Source organism: Salmo salar, chromosome 04 (genome assembly GCF_965601325.2).
Source record: "Salmo salar chromosome 04, fSalSal1, whole genome shotgun sequence".
NCBI lineage: Eukaryota > Metazoa > Chordata > Actinopteri > Salmoniformes > Salmonidae > Salmo > Salmo salar.
The window spans coordinates 8,689,499-8,708,311 of record NC_138294.1 but is presented as its reverse complement, the minus strand read 5'-3'; the positions used below and the strand labels follow the sequence as shown (position 1 = coordinate 8,708,311).

Here is an 18,813-nt window from a genome sequence, read left to right as displayed (position 1 = left end):
CCCCTGGTGGTAAGTTGTGGAACAATCCATTTAGAACTAGTTAACCATCATCACCAGCAAGTGAAACGTGGATATTAACTACAACATAGTAACGTCTAGAAGTCTGATTAAATGGTACCGTACTCCATCTACACACTGAATTACAACTAAGTACATTGCAGTCGTTTGGAAGTCAGGCGGGTGGTGAATAGTCAACTCTGCACCAACCAGTTGAGCCATTGAAGCCAGTCTGTTGCCTCCCATTAAACCCTGGTGGTTAAATGCTGAATGGAACTGTTTAAAAACAGAATCCCTGCAACCACATTGGCCGTGTTAGAGAGCGTCAAAACCGTCAGAGAGAGGGGACCTGTTCCAACCTACATGCAGTGAAATACAACAGAGACTAGAACTAGTTGTATTTCACTGCATGTAGAGTGGAACAGGTCCCAGAGAGAAGGCTTCCTGGTGGTGTGTCTCTCTCTAACACGGCCAATGTCTGAGCCAACAAGAGCATTTACCGCAAATGCAGGAACATCGCCTTTGGAAGAGCATAATTTCATTAAACAAAAGACAAAACAGAAAATAGTTTAATTCAAATGTTTTTTTTTTATATTTCAGTAAAATCTACTTGAATACACTTTGAAACAAGAGTACAACAAAATAGAATATACTTCAAATGTTGAATATACAAACTAGTTCAGTCCGAACAGCTTTCTCCCTCTTCATACAACTAACAAATGTAGGGGGCAGAGCCAAGATGGCTGACGAGAAGTTCATGCTGGCGAGCTTTCGTTTACAAAAGCTGCAGGCAGTCACCCTAGAGACAGTTACCATGGGGAAGTAGATGTGGTCAAGGCCTACTAGAACCAACCAGGGTTGGAGTCAATTCCATTTCAGACGATGCCATTTTGTTTTTATCATTGAAGAGAATTGGAATTTCAGTCTACTTCCTGAATTGAAACGGATTTGACGCCAAACCCTGCAACCAACCCACATGCACGGACCTGGGCTTCAAACTATAATAGAAGAATGGTGTTGCTATATTGTTTTATAACACTGTGTTGGTACAAGGTATCAAAAGGTCAAGAAACCGTAATACAAAAAAAAGCTAGATCTGCTTATCTTATAAACAATGAATGAAAAATAAAAACATCATTCTAAGGTTGTTTTGTTTTGAATTTAATTCCCCTAAACTGTATAATAGTTATATACATATAAAGTCCCTTTCGCTTTTTATTTCCCCCTTGTAAGAGCTGATCCTAGAACAGCCCCGTCTTTCGTGTGGTTTGTTTATGCACCAGGAATCTGCACAGTGATTAGGCAAATAAAATGCTGGTTGTACACAGAAACATTTCTATACAAACCCCCTCCCTCCTTACCGGTTCACATTTTTTGGTTTTTATAATGAGCCTTTTTTTTAGTGTTCTCGTTTTGTCTGTTAAGTTTGCGTTTTTCGTTGTAGCTTAGTTAGCTAGTGTCTCGTCTGCCAGAAACAGAACATGTAGTGATTTAAGTTTGACTTGGTCCCTTTTTCTGAAGGACATTCTTCCCTTTTCAAAAGTCATTGCTGGGTTCCTATGTTGGCTGGGTGTCCTACAGTATTGTACGACTCAAATGACACCCTATTCCCTACAGAAGTAGTGTACTGTATAGGGAATAGGGCGCCATTTGGGATGCATTCTGGGTCTCCATAGAGATGAGGCTGTGGTTGGAAGGTAGACCACCCCAGGGTAAATCAGAGGTGGTTGTGGGTCTTTATAGTCTCTCAGACTGTCATGTATAAAAAGAGGAACAAACTCCTATCTGGGCAAAAACTGTACAAACAATGAGGTGTGTGTGTGTGTGTGTGTGTGTCCGTACTTGTGACCTCAACACTCCGGATCTTCTGATTTGATCTCAGGCGGAACCTCTTCTGATTGGACGACTACCGGGATGATCTCCGGTGCTTCCGGTAACGTTGTCTGGACGGGAAGGGCCTGTACCGACACCGTTTCAACTGTCAGCGTCTTCGCTTGCTGCTGCGGTTCTCTCATTGCCGTGGCAGATCTCTTGATGATGCCGCTGATGATATGGGATGCCGCCACCGGAGCGCTCTGATTGGCTGTCGTCGTCACGGTGACCACTGCTGTCCCGGTCCCGCCACCTTGCGTCGTCGTGACGATATGATGTGTCTGTTGTTGATGATGATGCAGCGTTGTGGGAACAGCCAGCCTCATCACCTTGGTCACAGGGGATACAATTTGTAATTACATAAATGAAGACGTTGTTTGAATTTGTAACAAAAATAAATACAAATTAATACACAAAAACACATTTGAAGTCTGGGCCCAAATGCAATACTTTTTTACTTGCATTTCAGTATCTTGTGATGTTTCAAAGTATGTGTTTCCAATTTCTAGCTTAAAATGGCAAATAAAAATAACTATTTTTTTAAGTCACCTGTGTCCCTGCAGCCATGGTAGCCATGGTAACATGAGGTGGCAGGGCTCGTACCCCCCAGGAGTTTGTCCCGCCCAGGAGAGAGATGCTGCCCGTCGGGGAGCCCCCCAGGCCAGGCTTGGTCTGCTGCTGGTACTGGGCCAGCTGGTGGGCTGGGATGGTGATGATCTTAGCCAGTTGGACCGTGATCTTGTCTCCGTTCTCCGCTGTGGCTGGAACCATGGTGGGGATGGTCTGGATCACAACCTGGAGAGAACAGGTCTACACATTCTAGATCTATACAGAGTGGTGGGGATGGTCTGGATCACAACCTGGAGAGAACAGGTCTACACATTCTAGATCTATACAGAGTGGGGGGTGGTCTGGATCACAACCTGGAGAGAACAGGTCTACACATTCTACATCTATACAGAGTGGTGGGGATGGTCTGGATCACAACCTGGAGAGAACAGGTCTACACATTCTAGATCTATACAGAGTGGTGGGGATGGTCTGGATCACAACCTGGAGAGAACAGGTCTACACATTCTACATCTATACAGAGTGGTGGGGATGGTCTGGATCACAACCTGGAGAGAACAGGTCTACACATTCTAGATCTATACAGAGCGGTGGGGATGGTCTGGATCACAACCTGGAGAGAACAGGTCTACACATTCTTGATCTATACAGAGTGGGGGGGTGGTCTGATTACAACGCGGGCAAAATAATTATGATGTAGAAGGTAAAGATGTAGTCAATTTCATGAGATCAAAAGATAATATGGTTTCCAAGATTCAAGTTTTGAATCGTGGATTTGGTTAGTATGAGGCGTGCCTGCTGTCCATTCTGTCTACACTACAGAGTAGCTAGCTGACACACCAACTAGCTAACTAGCGTGGTTACCCACCTTCGGTTGGGAGTTCGCGTTGCCCGTTGCCGTGCCGATGGGAGAGGCGTTGGCCAATTGGTACGTCGTTTGGCCTCCCGATGTCCCTGGCGCCTGTTGCACGGCAACCGTTGAGATCTTCTGGCCCAGTGACGTTGTCATGACTACAGGCACTTGCATGGCAACCCGTACAGTCCTGGAGACGGAAACAATAACAAAATGGAGTCAGTGACAAAGTTTTGTAAATACAAACTTACTAGATATCGCTAGATAGATAAACTATTTTACATTCAGCATAAAACCTCCAAAGTGAATTGTATGTTTTAGGGTCAGTATTAGGGTGTCTCTCTAACCTGGGTCCTGAGGGAGTGGGGATGATGGCCGTGTGAGAATGCTGCGTCTGGGTTCCGTCTGGCGCCGTGGAAATGGTCACTATCGTCGGAACCCCCACTGCCGCCCCGCCCCCCGTCATCACCGCCTTGTTGCCCTTAGCAACCGGAGGATGGACTATGGTTCTAGTCACACCCCTCAGGATGGTGGGCGTCGTGGCGAGCTCGGCCACATTCAGTATCGTCTCCGACGAGGGCAGGACTCTCTCGTGGTAAGACTTCTCTGAGCCAATAAGATCGTCCGATCTGGAGTCGGCCTTGTCGTCCTCGATGACAACGATGTTCTTGGGCATCTCCTTGAACTGGTAGACCAGCCGCTGACCTTCGACCTTGGCCAGTATACCACGCTGGTAGTAGTACCTGGTAGAGAGGGAGGAGGAAGGAGAGGGAGGGAGGGAAATAGAGGAGGGAGGAGAGGGGATAGGGAGAGAGGAGGGGGAATGGTAAAGTTCAGACTGAACTGGAAGTGGTATCCAGCCGGTCATAACTGACAAAAACACAAACACTAATGTTCCTCAGAGGAACTCATCCAACCAACAGTATTCCCACAACCAACAAATCTAACTCAGCTTAAACCCTCTTTCACAGTCAATGCCAGTCCATTTCAAGTGCTAGACGGTTGTTGGGTAAGCCCTCACCTCAGAGCCCGTCCCATGGTCTCATAGTTCATGTCAGGTTTGTTCTTGTGTTTACCCCACAGCTTGGACACGGCCTTGGAGTCCACCAGCTTGAAGATGCCCTTCTCCCTCTGAGTCCACTTGATGTACCTGGGACACGTGTTCTTGTCCTGGAGTAAGTCTAACAGGAACTCCCACAGGTACGTGGTGCTGCCTGGGGGAACAGAGACAGACAGGTCAACAGGGAGACAATATGTATCCCTCTCTCTAAGTTTACAGGCTTAAACAACAGGTTAACTTCACAAAGAATATGGTTGTGGGAAAATGAAGTCCAAACCCCTAGTCAACACATGAAATCCTAGGAGTTGATGCATGTGTCCTTTCTATATATTTGGTGTGTCCCACCTTTTCCTTCTCTGGGTTTCTTCTTGATGGCGAGGTCCGGTGATCCGTTGGACACAGCAGGCTGGTGAGTCTTTGGCTTCCTCCCCGCTACACAGACAAACAGACCAATAAAGTTGTTCAAACTAAATCAAATCAATTGACATTAGTCGAAGACATGAGCATTTCACTTTGCGTGCAATCTCCCAATATGCCAATAGATGGCGCTCTGTCTACAAGATACAGTCAGTCTGACAAGTCAGTCCTATTTAACGTCAACATCCTGTCTACAAGATACAGTCAGTCTGACAAGTCAGTCCTATTTAACGCCAACATCCTGTCTACAAGATACAGTCAGTCTGACAAGTCAGTCCTATTTACCATCATTATCTTTATAGTACCTTTATCATTAAAACCATTTAGGCTCTTTAGCATTACTTAGTCTTAATCAACAGCCAGCATCTTAATCAACAGCCAGCATCTTAATCAACAGCCAGCATCTTAATCAACAGCCAGCATCTTAATCAACAGCCAGCATCTTAATCAACAGCCAGCATCTTTGGGTTGTATTATGGAAAGTTTCTTGATTTCTCAGTGGATAGCCAGTATTCTATTCTGTCTTAGAGTCATCTTAACCTTCCTGGCAGGTTGGTGGTGAGGCTCTGATTCCTCTAGGAGGGTAACCTCCATGTCCTCATCACTAACCTTTCTTCTTCCTGACAGGTTGGTGGTCAGACTGATTCCTCTAGGAGGGTAACCTCCATGTCCTCATCACTAACCTTTCTTCTTCCTGACAGGTTGGTGGTCAGGCTCTGATTCCTCTAGGAGGGTAACCTCCATGTCCTCATCACTAACCTTTCTTCTTCCTGACAGGTTGGTGGTCAGGCTCTGATTCCTCTAGGAGGGTAACCTCCATGTCCTCATCACTAACCTTTCTTCTTCCTGACAGGTTGGTGGTCAGGCTCTGATTCCTCTAGGAGGGTAACCTCCATGTCCTCATCACTAACCTTTCTTCTTCCTGACAGGTTGGTGGTCAGGCTCTGATTCCTCTAGGAGGGTAACCTCCATGTCCTCATCACTAACCTTTCTTCTTCCTGACAGGTTGGTGGTCAGGCTCTGATTCCTCTAGGAGGGTAACCTCCATGTCCTCATCACTAACCTTTCTTCTTCCTGACAGGTTGGTGGTCAGGCTCTGATTCCTCTAGGAGGGTGACCTCCATGTCCTCATCACTAACCTTTCTTCTTCCTGACAGGTTGGTGGTCAGGCTCTGATTCCTCTAGGAGGGTAACCTCCATGTCCTCATCACTAACCTTTCTTCTTCCTGGCAGGTTGGTGGTCAGGCTCTGATTCCTCTAGGAGGGTAACCTCCATGTCCTCATCACTAACCTTTCTTCTTCCTGACAGGTTGGTGGTGAGGCTCTGATTCCTCTAGGAGGGTAACCTCCATGTCCTCATCACTAACCTTTCTTCTTCCTGACAGGTTGGTGGTCAGGCTCTGATTCCTCTAGGAGGGTGACCTCCATGTCCTCATCACTAACCTTTCTTCTTCCTGACAGGTTGGTGGTCAGGCTCTGATTCCTCTAGGAGGGTAACCTCCATGTCCTCATCACTAACCTTTCTTCTTCCTGACAGGTTGGTGGTCAGGCTCTGATTCCTCTAGGAGGGTAACCTCCATGTCCTCATCACTAACCTTTCTTCTTCCTGACAGGTTGGTGGTCAGGCTCTGATTCCTCTAGGAGGGTAACCTCCATGTCCTCATCACTAACCTTTCTTCTTCCTGACAGGTTGGTGGTCAGGCTCTGATTCCTCTAGGAGGGTAACCTCCATGTCCTCATCACTAACCTTTCTTCTTCCTGACAGGTTGGTGGTCAGGCTCTGATTCCTCTAGGAGGGTAACCTCCATGTCCTCATCACTAACCTTTCTTCTTCCTGACAGGTTGGTGGTCAGGCTCTGATTCCTCTAGGAGGGTAACCTCCATGTCCTCATCACTAACCTTTCTTCTTCCTGACAGGTTGGTGGTGAGGCTCTGATTCCTCTAGGAGGGTAAACTCCATGTCCTCATCACTAACCTTTCTTCTTCCTGACAGGTTGGTGGTCAGGCTCTGATTCCTCTAGGAGGGTAACCTCCATGTCCTCATCACTAACCTTTCTTCTTCCTGACAGGTTGGTGGTCAGACTGATTCCTCTAGGAGGGTAACCTCCATGTCCTCATCACTAACCTTTCTTCTTCCTGACAGGTTGGTGGTCAGGCTCTGATTCCTCTAGGAGGGTAACCTCCATGTCCTCATCACTAACCTTTCTTCTTCCTGACAGGTTGGTGGTGAGGCTCTGATTCCTCTAGGAGGGTAACCTCCATGTCCTCATCACTAACCTTTCTTCTTCCTGACAGGTTGGTGGTCAGGCTCTGATTCCTCTAGGAGGGTAACCTCCATGTCCTCATCACTAACCTTTCTTCTTCCTGACAGGTTGGTGGTCAGGCTCTGATTCGTCTGGTTCCTCTATGAGGGTGACCTCCATGTCCTCGTCCATACAGTCTTCCGTAGACACCTCCACCACAGTCTCGGTCATCACGTCTGGACGCATCGCAGCGTGGATGAAGTCTGGGGTGGTCACACACCCTGCCGGGATGAACACATCTAGTGGGACAAGAGGGAAAACGTTAAGAAGAGAGAAACAGTGTGTGTGTGTGTGTGTGTGTGTGTGTGTTCTGGTGGATATGACGTTGTGTGAACACCAACATTCGTAAGAAACCATCTGAGATCTATGACATCAATGACGTCTCTCTGTTCTTGTCTCTCAGCTGCTTATGGATGCAATATGGCATGGTGAATACAAATTAAAGATTCAAGTGAGTGTGTGTGTGAGTTACCTGGGCTGCGGTCCCCTCTCAGGCTGGTAACAGAGTCCATGTGTAGCAGAGCCTCGGCAGCCTCTATGGTCTTATCAGAACAGTAGATACTGGTGCCAGACTGTTGGTAATGGACGGACGCCTCCACTGAAACACAGAAAACACACGTTAGTGAAGGTGAAATGCACCGTTGCAGGTCTGTACAGCCGGTGTCGGCACCGTTGCAGGTCTGTACAGCCGGTGTCGGCACCGTTGCAGGTCTGTACAGCCGGTGTCGGCATTTCATTACTTGTACAGTACAGAGGGGTTCTGATGAATCCTACTGGAAATAAAAGTTGTGTTTGGTTACCTCAGACTGTTACCACGGTTTGGTTTTTATTGTGAAAACACTGTCGACATTCCACCATTAACGGTTTACTACTAAACTAAAGTTTGAGACACATCAATGGCTTGTTTACTACACTTCACACAGGACTTCTAAAGTCTGTCAAAGCTGACATTCTCTCTCTGGCAACCATTCCGTCTCCAGTTACTATGGCATAACTGATGTAGGATCAGCTGCAAATAAAAGTCAAATTCTTTACCACTATGTCCTACAGTGTCAAACTGACCTTAAAACAGATGTTACAGAGCATCAAGTAACTAACTAACCATACAATAAGTATTGGTCAGAAGTCATGGTTTCCTCCTTTCCTTTGGGCCCTGAGGTTTTTCCTTATAAAATGACCCAACCTGGAAAAACCTCTGGGCCTTTGTTTTCCTCATTATGGGCTGTCTACAACAAGGGGTCTAGAGGGTTTCCTTGGGCTCATCTGGTCATGGTAAATCATTTGGGCTAGGAATTGTTACACAAAGAAAAGGAGACAAGGAAAAATGAAGCAATTTATTAGTATGGGTATGCAGTCATTCTGAGGAACTAGGAGCCAGACTAAGCCCAGGGATACTTCCAAAAATGGCACCCTATTCCCTTTATAGTGCACTACTTTTGACCAGAGCCCTATGGGACCTGCTATGGGCCCTGGTCAAAGGTAGTGCACTATATAGCGGATAGGGTGCCATTTGGGACCAATCCCAGAGCACCTGTTGTTGTCCCTCTCTGGGAAGCACGTCTCTGGTTACCATCACCACTGCCCTTGTTAGGCTACGAGGCAGGCACAGGGTAGGGGAGAGGGGTTATCTTTAGGAAGACTGCGCCCCCCCCCTCATTCAGACCCTGACACACACACACACTACCCATCATCCCAAGCGCAAACAAACTGTAGCCCCACACACAAACAAACCTACTATAGGCACCTGATAGGCCGAGCTGCACTTGAAACCAGGCAGGACTACCTAAATAAACCCACCATAGACCATAACATAGGCTGGGCACTGGAGACTTTGACACAGATACATAGGCTATAAATAAACATAGCCATTTGACATACATACTAAGATGCATTTTTCTGTAAGCATATCATACATATGGGTTTAAGTGTAAAAGTCTGTCTGAAATAAAATGTTATGCATTTTCATATTTCTAGGGATTCGTTCAACAGTCAGTGTTTGGTTAAGAGAGGTTGGTTATCCGAATATTCGGATGGGTACAGACTCGGGTTGAAATAGTACTGCTACACTACCCTATTCAGTCATTGTATTTCTTAAGAAAATTAATTAACATCTGTCAAAGGCAATTGAGTCTAAAAGGCAGCATATTTCAAAGTACAAAATGATTGTGAATAAATATGATTTTCATCATTACTTCTCGACAAGAAAGAATAAGCTGATACTATTTGACCGAGCCAATAATAGCAAGTCCGACACAAAGTAGTGCTGTCCCCGATGACTTCCGTGTTTACACTCGCGTAGCCTTTCCCTCCAGTTCTCTTCGAAGACGGTGAAGACGGTCTCCATCCCCACGTCACTCACTCCCCGCCCCGGACGCCATTGGATACATCAGTAATCTACGCCCACCCATCTAGCAGCGCTCATTGGCTGGTGGGAGGATTTCGAACGCCTCACGAGCGCCGTTGGTCAACTGTACCTGTCAATCAAGCCACAACCCGCCTAGATGCATAACAATGCTTCCGCCATCGAAATGATCCAAAAATAATAGAAAAATATCGTTAAATCAAGGAAGAAAATATAACTCTAGCCAATGTAAAAAAATATATATATAACCTTTGTATGCCGAACTGAACTTAAACGAGACACGATTTGCACTTAAAAATCGCTAGCGAGTAAAACGCAAAAGCCAGCATTGAGTGCACCGTTAGCAGCCACACACTTCACGGGATAAACCACTGGGCCCATACTTAGATAACGGTCCGAATCTGACTCAGAGAAACTGAACATGGCTGAAAATAGATGAGAAAAAAAGTCGCAAAATGACTAGAATACAGCTTTCAACTAAATGTTTACACTCACTTCCGTGTCATTCAATGTTTGAACAAACTGGCTGTATGTGTTATTCAACAAGGAAAAATATTTCGATAGACTATATTTCAATACATGGATACAATCACAACATAACTGATTCAATATAGATAGATCATATATACAGATTGTGTATTTAATGCCATGATAAACGCGGAATAAACATAAATCCACATGCCCTTCCGACTCAGACAGCGTGGCAAAGACGTAGGAAAGACAACACATCTACAACACTTCCTGGTTTCAGCGGGGCTCCCTCTCTGCCCGAATAACCAGTTATTATGATACACATGGACTAACAAACTATAAATCACGATATGCACGTGCTGCTACGTGCAGATTGCGGTCTAATCCTCCAGTGCTCAAAGCCAAACGGTAATTTGAAACATTTTAAGAACGACTGAAGAAAAGCGGACATCGCCATGCAGGTTACTAAGCAAGGTGATCACTTCCTGCTTTGCCCTCCATTATTTCACGAAACTACTTAACGGATATGGGGGCGCAGCGGTCGCTAAAATAAACACATAACGTGTCAACAAACGGTCGCCGGTAGAACGAGTTGTAAATAAATTCCGTTACCTGCTCTGATGAGCAGATCGAGTTGGTTAGCGGGCCCCTCATGAAGTGAAGTCGCCATGTTCTTCCCGTGTTGCAGATTCACATTGACTTCACACTGAAATGCAAAGGCAGCCAAAAGCTCAGATCACTCCGCCGCCACAGGAAATCTCAAATTCATCCTGGCCGCTTCACAACCCCCACACCGCGGCGGACGGGTATCCTTCCGCGCTAAACACAGGAAATCCTCCGCTCTCTCTCGAGCTCTTGCCAAAGATGGTGGATACATTTAGATGTCCCACTCAGGCCGTTAACCATTTTTTTTTATTCCTGTCTGCTTAAGGGGTGGCTCTCCCATAGGCACCAATACATTAGCAGCTGGGTCTGATCCGCTTAGTTCTTTGCGTGTATAGGAAGCAGAAAAAAGGAGCGAGTGAGATGTCTCGCTTCATTTTCCATCTCTGCTCTTGCATCGATCGAACGTCAACCAAAGCAGGAAAAAAGGAAAATTCCTCCATAATAGGCCCGTGCATTCAACATTAAAAAAAGCATAACAGAGCATTTTAAGACACCATTAATATAATGTATGTATTGCATTCCTAACAATGAACATTAAACTCAAGGAATAAATATTTTAAGAGCATATAAAAGTGTCTTCATTTGCATTATAGCAAAACGACCTTAGGCTAAGTAGGAATGATATAAACCTGATTTTAAAAAATCTCTTACTAAAGTAACTAAAAATGAAAGTCTGCTGAGGTACAGAGTGCAGAAATGTTTAGATTGATGCCAGAGCATGTAGGTACTTAGGTCATCCACTTTAATGGGTTAGTTTTCTGATTGGAGTCTAACACCAAGTCTACGCCCCAGACAGCACTCAGCCACTCGCACAGGTCATTGTTTCAGCAACCAATGACGGAATTTAAAAAGGGAAGAAAAACAAGGAGTTAAAAAATAAAAATATGTTTAGGATGGTACAGTAGGCTGACTACTTTAGAAACTTTGAGGGAATGTGCACACACCGTTGTCTGTCTGCTTACCTGGCTGGACCACACTCCTTTCCAAAGAGAATACTTCAAAAATAATGAAATAAATACCTTACTTTTTACATGCGTTTGGTGTGGGGGGTTTTCCCACCTTGTCCAACTAACTATAGGCTATAAACTGTCTGCCTAACCTTTTTGCCTAACTAATGTATTTATAAAGCCCTTCTTGCATCAGCTGATCTCACAAAGTGCTGTACAGAAACCCAGCCTAAAACCCCAAACAGCAAGCAATGCAGGTGTAGAAGCACGGTGGCTAGGAAAAACTCCCTAGAAAGGCCAAAACCTAGGAAGAAACCTAGAGAGGAACCAGGCTATGAGGGGTGGCCAGTCCTCTTCTGGCTGTGCCGGGTGGATATTATAACAGAACATGGCCAAGATGTTCAAATGTTCATAGATGACCAGCAGGGTCAAATAATAATAAGAGTGGAATCACAACAGCAATCAACACATGTTTACAACTTCCAAACAGTACACTTGTGGACTTTTTATGTACTACAGTGGACAGCCACAAGAGGGTGATGTCTACTGGCAGACAGGCCTTATATATCTGCTTTCTGAGTTTCCTAGCAACCAGACCAAAGCTGTGAGTGACTGTAGTATTGTGGATGAAGGTGTTGAAAATAATGTACATCTCCCCAAATGAAAATAGCATCTGTAAACTGGTGTGGGGTGTCTATGTCAAGTGAATGTAAAAAGCTAAGTGTAATACTTCACTATCCCCCTCTAACACTTAGCTTTATTATCAACAGCTGGTGCCAAAGCTGAAAGCTGTCCCACTTCTATTCTTATTTTACTGTGTGTGTGTATTCAGGTTGTATATAAAGGTACATGCATGCATGTCAACATTTTGAACACACCTACTCATTCAAGGGTTTTTATTTATTTTTAGTATTTTCTACATTGTAGAATAATAGTGAAGACATCAAAACTATGAAATAACCCATTTGGAATCATGTAGTAACCGAAAAAGTGTTAACCAAACCAAAATATATTTGAGATTCTTCAAAGTAGCCACCCTTAACCTTGATGACAGCTTAGCACACTCTTTGAACACTTTTTTGGTTACTACATGATTCCATATGTGTTATTACATAGTTGTGATGTCTTCACTATTATTCTACAATGTAGATAATAGTACAAATAAAGAAAAACGAGTAGGTGTGTCCAAACTTTTGACCGGTACTGAATGTATACATACCACTAGTGTATTCAGGTTGGGTAGGTATATGGTATATGTAGGCCTAGGCCTGTGTGTACATCCCACCCCTCTCACCTGTCTCCATCATCTCAGTCTCCACCTCTTGTTCTTCCCCCACGTCCTGCATCAGGTAGGTCCCGTCATCGTAGACCAGAACCTGGGCAGAGAAACACTGCTCCAGCCCCCTGCCTGGGACCTCCTCCACGATCACTGCTGGGTAGTCCTCCTCTTCATCCAGGTCCCCGTCTGTCTCTTCTTCCACCACCTCTACCTCAGCTTCACCGTCTCCCTCCTCACACTCCTCCACCTCACACTCTCCCTCCTGGAGAACAGGGGTCAGGGAGTAGGACAAAGAGGATGGAGAGGGACGAGGATAGAAAAACAGAAGGGGAGAAGAAGAGGAGCTTGGTTAAGAAAACAGAACATCCCAAACAGAGCACTTTCTCTACTGCTATACAGTCCTCAAAGTATAGGAGACGTGTAAACGAGGCGGCCAGTGTAGCCTTCCCTGTAGCTCAGTTGGTAGAGCATGGTGTTTGCAACACCAGGGTTGTGGGTTCGATTCCCACGGGGGGCCAGCACAGAGAAAAAAAAATAAAAAATGTATGAAATGTATGCATTCACTACTGTAAGTCGCTCTGGATAAGAGCGTCTGCTAAATGATGTAAATGTAAATGTAAATGTAATGATGTATCGCAGTCCTGATCATGTCCTTTCTTAAAAGCAAGGAAACAAGGAAAGGAAGCCAGTGAGTGTGAATATTGGAGCGCAGCACCTATCTAGTCCTATCTTTAAGGAAAGGAGACGTGTAAAGGAAGCCAGTCTAGGTCCTAGGTGATTTCACTGCTCATAATTCAACATTACATTTGAGTCATTTAGCAGATGCTCTTATGCAGAGAAACTTACAGTTAGTGAATTCATCTTCAGATAGCTAGGTGAAACAAACACATCTCAGTCATAGTCAGTACATTTTTCCTCATTAAAGTAGTTATCAGCAAAGTCAAGTGCGAGTGTTAGTTCATGAAAGGTGTTTGTTACTCAGTCCAACCCTCTCACCACTCACCTGATGAGGGTCCTCCACGGCGGTGACATACTCCACCACCGCCCCTCCACTGTCAACGAGCACCACCGAGGTCATGACACATGCCCCTCCAGGCTAGATCCAGCCCCGGCCTAATCACTGCTGCCTCCTGGCCCCACCTGGTGGCCTCCGGTACTGCAGCCAGGCCACAGCTCAGACCACTGAGGAAGAGACAGAAGAAGAGTTATTTCAACTTTATAAAGCCAGTCGTTGAGAGCAAACTCTCTTTGGCGTGGACAGGCCTACATGATGGTAAGAGAGACCTTTTGTCTAGGGAAACATCTAGTTGCTGCTCTCTTCCCCTCTTTACCACTGAGCCAGTACCAGGTTTCATACCTCTAAGGGCCTATTCCTTCTCCAACTCTCCCTCCTATCTCTAAGGGACTAATACCCCTCCCTCCCTCCCATCTCTAAGGGCCTATTCCCTTTCCCTCCCTCCCATCTCTAAGGGCCTATTCCCTCTCCCTCCCATCTCTAAGGGCCTATTTCCCCTCCCTCCCTGCCTATTTCCCCTCCCTCCCTCCATCCATCCCTCCCATCTCTAAGGGACTAATCCCCCTCCCTCCCATCTCTAAGGGCCTATTCTCCCTCCCTCCCTCCTGTCTCTAAGGGCCTATTCCCGCTCCCTCCTTCCCATCTCTAAGGGCCTCATATCTGTAAGGGCCTATTTCCTCGCCAACTCTCCCTCCCTCCCTCCTCCGTTCCAATCTCCTGAATACAGGAAGTGCCTGTTGGTGGAGAGGGGAACTAAGAACCAAAACAGGAAGTTGACTGAGCTCCACTGCCCTCTGCCTGATGACCAACAGACACCATGGCAATGGTTGCTAAGGCCCTCATTTCCTGCTCAGAGGAAGAATGATTGGACTTTGAGAGGAGGAAATATGGACTGGACACACACTTCACTTGCACACACAAACACACACACACACACACACACACTTCACTTTCTCTCCTGCACACACAGCAGCAGAGCTGTAGGAGGCAGAATTCTAGAAAGCAGATCACTGACAAAACATAATGACTGTTCCCTCCTCCGTTAGATACAGGACAGGTCAATACCAAAACATAATGACTGTTCCCTCCTCCGTTAGATACAGGACAGGTCAATACCAAAACATAATGACTGTTCCCTCCTCCGTTAGATACAGGACAGGTCAATACCAAAACATAACGACTGTTCCCTCCTCCGTTAGATACAGGACAGGTCAATACCAAAACATAACGACTGTTCCCTCCTCCGTTAGATACAGGACAGGTCGATACCAAAACATAATGACTGTTCCCTCCTCCGTTAGATACAGGACAGGTCAATACCAAAACATAACGACTGTTCCCTCCTCCGTTAGATACAGGACAGGTCAATACCAAAACATAACGACTGTTCCCTCCTCCGTTAGATACAGGACAGGTCAATACCAAAACATAACGACTGTTCCCTCCTCCGTTAGATACAGGACAGGTCAATACCAAAACATAACGACTGTTCCCTCCTCCGTTAGATACAGGACAGGTCAATACCAAAACATAACGACTGTTCCCTCCTCCGTTAGATACAGGACAGGTCAATACCAAAACATAACGACTGTTCCCTCCTCCGTTAGATACAGGACAGGTCAATACCAAAACATAACGACTGTTCCCTCCTCCGTTAGATACAGGACAGGTCGATACCAAAACATAACGACTGTTCCCTCCTCCGTTAGATACAGGACAGGTCGATACCAAAACATAACGACTGTTCCCTCCTCCGATAGATACAGGACAGGTCGATACCAAAACATAACGACTGTTCCCTCCTCCGTTAGATACAGGACAGGTCGATACCAAAACATAATGACTGTTCCCTCCTCCGTTAGATACAGGACAGGTCGATACCAAAACATAATGACTGTTCCCTCCTCCGTTAGATACAGGACAGGTCGATACCAAAACATAATGACTGTTCCCTCCTCCGTTAGATACAGGACAGGTCGATACCAAAACATAATGACTGTTCCCTCCTCCGTTAGACACAGGACAGGTCAATACCAAAACATAACGACTGTTCCCTCCTCCGTTAGATACAGGACAGGTCAATACCAAAACATAACGACTGTTCCCTCCTCCGTTAGATACAGGACAGGTCAATACCAAAACATAACGACTGTTCCCTCCTCCGTTAGATACAGGACAGGTCAATACCAAAACATAATGACTGTTCCCAGGTATCTGTCCCAGCTCAGTGCTATCTAGGACAGAACTCAACACACACCATTCTCAAACAAGAGTCTCTCCTCTCATTTCTTTGAGACCATGGCCAATTAATCCTCAACTAACAATATCTCTCTATCCAATAATTCACTTTCTCTCTCTTTTAGCCTAATTGTCATTTACTCATGGTCTTTCAGTTTAACCTAGTAACTATCCAATCCCTACTGTAATGTAGTAGTATTATTACTGAGACAGGCTGGTGTTCCCTACTGTAATGTAGTTGTATTATTACTGGGACAGGCTGGTGTTCCCTACTGTAATGTAGTTGTATTATTACTGGGACAGGCCGGTGTTCCCTACTGTAATGTAGTAGTATTATTACTGGGACAGGCTGGTGTTCCCTACTGTAATGTAGTTGTATTATTACTGGGACAGGCTGGTGTTCCCTACTGTAATGTAGTTGTATTATTACTGGGACAGGCCGGTGTCCCCTACTGTAATGTAGTTGTATTATTACTGAGACAGGCCGGTGTTCCCTACTGTAATGTAGTAGTATTATTACTGGGACAGGCCGGTGTTCCCTACTGTAATGTAGATGTATTATTACTGAGACAGGCCGGTGTTCCCTACTGTAATGTAGTAGTATTATTACTGGGACAGGCTGGTGTCCCCTACTGTAATGTAGTAGTATTATTACTGAGACAGGCCGGTGTTCCCTACTGTAATGTAGTGGTATTATTACTGAGACAGGCCGGTGTTCCCTACTGTAATGTAGTTGTATTATTACTGGGACAGGCCGGTGTTCCCTACTGTAATGTAGATGTATTATTACTGAGACAGGCCGGTGTTCCCTACTGTAATGTAGATGTATTATTACTGAGACAGGCCGGTGTTCCCTACTGTAATGTAGATGTATTATTACTGAGACAGGCCGGTTTTCCCTACTGTAATGTAGTAGTATTATTACTGAGACAGGCCGGTGTTCCCTACTGTAATGTAGATGTATTATTACTGGGACAGGCCGGTGTTCCCTACTGTAATGTAGTAGTATTGTTACTGAGACAGGCTGGTGTCCCCTACTGTAATGTAGTAGTATTGTTACTGAGACAGGCTGGTGTCCCCTACTGTAATGTAGTAGTATTGTTAATGGGACAGGCTGCCGTGGTGTTCCATACTGTAACGTAGTAGTATTGTTAATGGGACAGGCTGCCGTGGTGTTCCATACTGTAACGTAGTAGTATTGTTAATGGGACAGGCTGCCGTGGTGTTCCATACTGTAACGTAGTAGTATTGTTAATGGGACAGGCTGCCGTGGTGTTCCATACTGTAATGTAGTAGTATTGTTAATGGGACAGGCTGCCGTGGTGTTCCATACTGTAATGTAGTAGTATTGTTAATGGGACAGGCTGCCGTGGTGTTCCATACTGTAATGTAGTAGTATTGTTAATGGGACAGGCTGCCGTGGTGTTCCATACTGTAATGTAGTAGTATTGTTAATGGGACAGGCTCCCGTGGTGTTCCATACTGTAATGTAGTAGTATTGTTAATGGGACAGGCTCCCGTGGTGTTCCATACTGTAATGTAGTAGTATTGTTAATGGGACAGGCTCCCGTGGTGTTCCATACTGTAATGTAGTAGTATTGTTAATGGGACAGGCTGCCGTGGTGTTCCATACTGTAATGTAGTAGTATTGTTAATGGGACAGGCTGCCGTGGTGTTCCATACTGTAATGTAGTAGTATTGTTAATGGGACAGGCTGCCGTGGTGTTCCATACTGTAATGTAGTAGTATTGTTAATGGGACAGGCTGCCGTGGTGTTCCATACTGTAATGTAGTAGTATTGTTAATGGGACAGGCTCCCGTGGTGTTCCATACTGTAATGTAGTAGTATTGTTAATGGGACAGGCTGCCGTGGTGTTCCATACTGTAATGTAGTAGTATTGTTAATGGGACAGGCTGCCGTGGTGTTCCATACTGTAATGTAGTAGTATTGTTAATGGGACAGGCTGCCGTGGTGTTCCATACTGTAATGTAGTAGTATTGTTAATGGGACAGGCTGCCGTGGTGTTCCATACTGTAATGTAGTAGTATTGTTAATGGGACAGGCTGCCGTGGTGTTCCATACTGTAATGTAGTAGTATTGTTAATGGGACAGGCTGCCGTGGTGTTCCATACTGTAATGTAGTAGTATTGTTAATGGGACAGGCTCCCGTGGTGTTCCATACTGTAATGTAGTAGTATTGTTAATGGGACAGGCTGCCGTGGTGTTCCATACTGTAATGTAGTAGTATTGTTAATGGGACAGGCTGCCGTGGTGTCCCATACTGTAATGTAGTAGTATTGTTAATGGGACAGGCTGCCGTGGTGTTCCATACTGTAATGTAGTAGTATTGTTAATGGGACAGGCTGCCGTGGTGTTCCATACTGTAATGTAGTAGTATTGTTAATGGGACAGGCTGCCGTGGTGTTCCCTACTGTAATGTAGTAGTATTGTTAATGGGACAGGCTGCCGTGGTGTTCCATACTGTAATGTAGTAGTATTGTTAATGGGACAGGCTGCCGTGGTGTTCCATACTGTAATGTAGGAGGACAGGGCTGGGATCAATACTAATAGAAAACCTTCTTCAATTATTCAACACAGCTGACTGATCCAGGACCTGCAGACCTTATTAACAACTTGATTCATGTAGTTTAGTTCACTTAACCTGTAGTGGACTAAAACAGACTCAGAGAGAGAAGACCTTGGTCATTAGCCTAACCTTATTCCTATAGCCTGGTCATTAAACATATTGTTAGTGAGTGAGT

The 18,813-nt window shown here is 45.3% G+C and overlaps 1 protein-coding gene across 4 annotated transcripts in view; it reads right to left on the bottom strand.

The window, feature by feature from the left end:
• Positions 1-565: 565 nt before the first annotated feature.
• The window catches only part of LOC106591483 (ETS-related transcription factor Elf-2), a 32,295-nt gene continuing 14,047 nt past the window's right edge, over positions 566-18,813 (bottom strand). For 2 of the 4 annotated variants that reach the window (XM_082974057.1, XM_082974058.1), the window contains exons 2-11: positions 13,801-13,979; positions 12,813-13,059; positions 7,545-7,670; positions 7,123-7,311; positions 4,698-4,784; positions 4,314-4,506; positions 3,640-4,035; positions 3,308-3,482; positions 2,419-2,664; positions 566-2,198 (exon numbers count right to left, since the gene is read on the bottom strand). In XM_082974057.1, the coding sequence (XP_082830183.1) occupies positions 1,848-2,198; positions 2,419-2,664; positions 3,308-3,482; positions 3,640-4,035; positions 4,314-4,506; positions 4,698-4,784; positions 7,123-7,311; positions 7,545-7,670; positions 12,813-13,059; positions 13,801-13,875 (2,085 nt within the window). In that variant the 5' untranslated portion in view covers positions 13,876-13,979 and the 3' untranslated portion in view covers positions 566-1,847. The other 2 variants (XM_082974059.1, XM_082974060.1) reach the window with 2 other exon arrangements.